This window comes from Terrapene carolina, unplaced genomic scaffold, assembly GCF_002925995.2.
Source record: "Terrapene carolina triunguis isolate 2854851 unplaced genomic scaffold, T_m_triunguis-2.0 Scaffold569, whole genome shotgun sequence".
Classification (NCBI taxonomy): domain Eukaryota; kingdom Metazoa; phylum Chordata; order Testudines; family Emydidae; genus Terrapene; species Terrapene triunguis.
This window is the reverse complement of record NW_020664920.1, coordinates 639,419-643,365: the sequence shown is the minus strand read 5'-3', so window position 1 is coordinate 643,365 and position 3,947 is coordinate 639,419. Positions and strand designations below refer to the sequence as shown.

Sequence of the window (3,947 nt, the reverse complement as noted above, 5' to 3'; positions counted from 1 at the left end):
GTGTTGAGGGAGATGTGGTGGCATTGTTGGAAGAAGGTGGTATTTGGGGCGATGTTGTGGGAGATGTGGAGGGAGTGATGTTGGGGGAGATGTGGGAAAGGGGTGTTGTGGGGACAGGTGGGATGCTGGGGGAGTTGTGAGGAGAGGTGGTGTGGGGAAGGGCAGTGTTGGGGGGATGGTGTTGTTTGAAGAAGGTGGTATTTGGTGTGATGTTGTGGGAGATGTGGAGAGGCGTGGTGTTGGGGGAGATGTGGGAAACGGGTGTTGTGGGGTGGGGGTGGTATTGGGGGAGATATATGGAAGATGTGTTGTGGGGAAAGATGGGGTGTTGTGGGGAAGGGGAGTTGTGAGGAGGGGTGGTGTTGGGGTGAAGGTGTTGGGGTACTTCCAGGGGGGTGGTGTTGGAGACAGTGAGTTGCAGGAAGGGCACGGTGTTGGGGGATGGCAGTGTTGGAAGAAGGTGGTATTTGGGGCGGTGTTGTGGGCGGGGGGTGGTGTTGGGGACACCCCCTCAAACCACGTCTGTCTCTCTCTGTAGCCGTGATCGCACTCTTCTGCAGACAGTATGACATTATCAAGGACAACGACTCCAACAACAACAAGGAAAAGACCAAGCCGTCCTCAGAGCACAGCACACCGGAGCGACCCACGGGGGGGCTACTGCGCAGCAAGGTAACGGGGGGAGCGGGTTACTGAGGGATGGGGTCTGTGTGTGCGAGGCACTGGGGGATGGGGTGTGTGTGTGTGCTAGAGACTGGGGGATGGGGTCTGGTGGGCAAGGCACTGGGATATGGGGACTGGATGTGCGAGGCACTGGGTGATGGGGTGAGTGTATGAAGCACTGGAGGTAGGGATGGGGTCTGGGTGTGCGAGGCACTGGGAGATGGGGATGGGGTCTGTGTGTGCAAGGCACTGGGGGTGGTCATGTGGTAAGAGACTTCAGATTTCTTAAGACAAGAAGCAGTTTGGGGCAGGGACTGTCTCTTAGTTTAGTCGTGGGCAGCAGCCAGTGGAAGGGAGCCTCGACCTCCATGGTGCTTTGGAGTTAACCCCAGTAATAATAAATGTGGGGTACCAGGGGTCCTTTGAGGCTGCCAGTTCTGTTGTTTGTTTAATGAATTTTAGCCAAGAACAGTGTGGCAGGCACATGGCTCTGTAACCAGAGGCCCCACACTACAAGAAGGATGTGGAAAAATTGGAGAGAGTCCAGCGGAGGGCAACAAAAATGATTGGGGGGCTGGAGCACATGACTTATGAGGAGAGGCTGAGGGAACTGGGATTGTTTAGTCTGCAGAAGAGAAGAGTGAGGGGGGATTTGATAGCTGCTTTCAACTACCTGAAAGGGCGTTCCAAAGAGGATGGATCTAGACTGTTCTCAGTGGTACCAGATGACAGAACAAGGAGTAATGGTCTCAAGTTGCAGTGGGGGAAGTGTAGGTTGGATATTAGGAAACACTATTTCACTAGGAGGGTGGTGAAGCACTGGAATGGGTTACCTAGGGAGGTGGTGGCATCTCCTTCCTTAGAGGTTTTTAAGGTCCGGCTTGACAAAGCCCTGGCTGGGATGATTTAGTTGGGGATTGGTCCTGCTTTGAGCAGGGGGTTGGACTAGATACCTCCTGAGGTCCCTTCTAACCCTGAGATTCTATGATTTTAGGGGGTGATAATCGCCACCTCCAGCCACAAGCACACTGCCTGCTCCCTCAGATACTCATTCTTCTTTGATTACAAGGCCAGAAGGGACCACTTGTGATCATCTAGTCTGACCTCCTGTATGACACAGTCCATATGACCCCATATCAGCTTATCCATTAGTCTCTTGGGATTGATATCAGGTTGACTGACCTATAGTTATCCACATCATCCTGCTTGCTCTTTTTGAATATTGGCACAACACTAGGGCTCTTCCAGTCACTTGGCATTTCTCTAGTGGTCCGAGAGTTATTAACAATGAACATCAGCAGCCAGAGATCCTCAGCCAACTCTTTTTTACTCTTCGGTGACAGTTCTCACAGCTGATTTTAAAATGTTTATCCCTAATCGCTGCTGTTTAACATTCTCCCTAGTTACTAATGGCCTGGAAAGAACTTCATCCCCATGTGATACAAGCAATTGTTATCTGTCTGTCTCAGGGTTTCATACGGCTGCCCATCACCGCATATCTGAGCATCTTCCACCTGAAACTCCCAGAAATCGCCCAGTCCCTAGAGACTGGGGTGGCTGGCTCATCTCTCATTTTGGGGCAAAATCTCCATTTGGGGAGGGATTTGGGTTTGTTTGTTTTCCTAATGTTATTTTTTCTGTGTTGGTCAGTTGGGTTTCTTAGGGGTGCGGGGGGGGGGGGGGGGGGGGGGGGCACGATGGCATTTATCTGCATTTCTTGCAGGGAGTCAGATCACCATGAAGTGCTTTAGTCTCTATTGAGTCTCAAGTTTTATAAAGAAACCTCAAGGAGAGGCTAAAGCCAGAGCACAGCACCAGGCCATGGGAGGCGGGGTGCGCACCACTGCTTGGCCCGGGGGGGATGCTGTCACTGGGCCCATGGGAGAGGGGAGCACACCCCTCACTTGACACCTCAGTGGAACGCTCAGAAGGGCTCAGTACCCCTGACTGGGACCAGGTCTCCAAAAGAGCTCAGCACAGCGGATCCCTGTGGCGCAGGGCGCACTGAACCCAGGGGGAATCTGGTCCTGAGCATTTGGGAAAATCTGGTCTTAATGCTGATTTTTCTCTTGTAGAAAAAGTCTCTATCTGTCAATATCATTGAGGTGTGAGCACAGTCCAGCTCTGGATCCGAGGGCCCTAGGAATGCTGCCAGAGCCGAGGAAGATCATGGGATAAAAGGACACCACCAGGCTGCCAGCCTGCAACCCTCAGCATGCAAAGAATTGTTTATCAGAAATTCTGCTTCTTCCAAGGCCTTCTCCCCCCGAGGGGATCTGCATGGAGACCGTTTGGATGATGCATGCAGAACTCAGCCTCACACCCATCATGTAACTGCCCAGGAGCCAATGGGGAGCCTGGAACAGCACCGAAAGAACAAACAGCAATATCCGGATTTCAAGGGATGGGGGAGCCTCCTGCTGATGCAGGGATAATGTTGTGGAAGTGGGATCTCATGGCCCTGTCACTCAGCAACTGTTAGGTAAATGGCAGTGTCCCCTCATGTTCATGCTGTTACAGCCCTAGGTATGGCCAGACCTAAGCCAGGGCGCAGACATAGCTCCAGTTACCAGAGAGCCCTAGCAGGGGTCTAGCTCTCATCCAGCACGCCTGGAGACTCAGAGGGATTTTCTGTTTGTTTACGGTCCCAGAGAAGTGCCCATTTTCCAGCCCCCTAACCCTGCAAGCCCAGACTGTGGGGCCCACAGAGGTGGAGGTGCTAGCTCAGGAAGGGCTGGCAAGAGAACTGATCGGAGCGTTGCAGGACGGCCCCATGCGCCCTGCAGACGCGACCAGAGATGGAATCCCAGCCCAAGGAGGCAGGAGGTTGGCTGGGTCACTGAGCTGACTTCAGCAACTGGCAGCTCAGATGAGCTTCCATCCCTTCCCTTAGTGAGAGTGCGACCACCCCGGGGAGGTGAGGACCTCAGACCAGGAAGTGCCAATGCTGCCTCCTGCTGTGCCCGGCAAACAGCAGAGCAGAGCCTTGCTGCAGAGACAGCGGGCTGCAGGGGAGAGTTCTCCCTATCACATCTCACGCCTGCCCAGTTTGTAGGGCGGCAGGGACGTACCCAGTGCCCATAGAAACATATCCCCTGCTAACTGCATTGCCTGGGAGGTCTCCAGGTCACGGTTCAGCTCTGGGTGTGGGAGGGAAATCTAGCACATGTAGCTCTGAGTCCTCTCCTCCTCTGCCTCTGGCTCCCGCGGAGGCTTCCAGCAGCCCTGGTGCAGGCCACATGGAGCCAGAGTCTGGACCACTGGGAAACAACCCCAGGCCACAG

The 3,947-nt window shown here is 53.9% G+C and overlaps 1 protein-coding gene across 1 annotated transcript in view; it reads left to right on the top strand.

The window, feature by feature from the left end:
• The window catches only part of FNDC4 (fibronectin type III domain containing 4), a 10,692-nt gene extending 7,894 nt beyond the window's left edge, over nucleotides 1-2,798 (top strand). The window contains exons 5-6 of the mRNA XM_026659086.2: nucleotides 539-672; nucleotides 2,739-2,798. Of these exons, the coding sequence (XP_026514871.1) occupies nucleotides 539-672; nucleotides 2,739-2,774 (170 nt within the window). The 3' untranslated portion in view covers nucleotides 2,775-2,798. The remainder of the gene's footprint in view (nucleotides 1-538; nucleotides 673-2,738) is intronic.
• The last annotated feature ends 1,149 nt before the right edge of the window (nucleotides 2,799-3,947 follow it).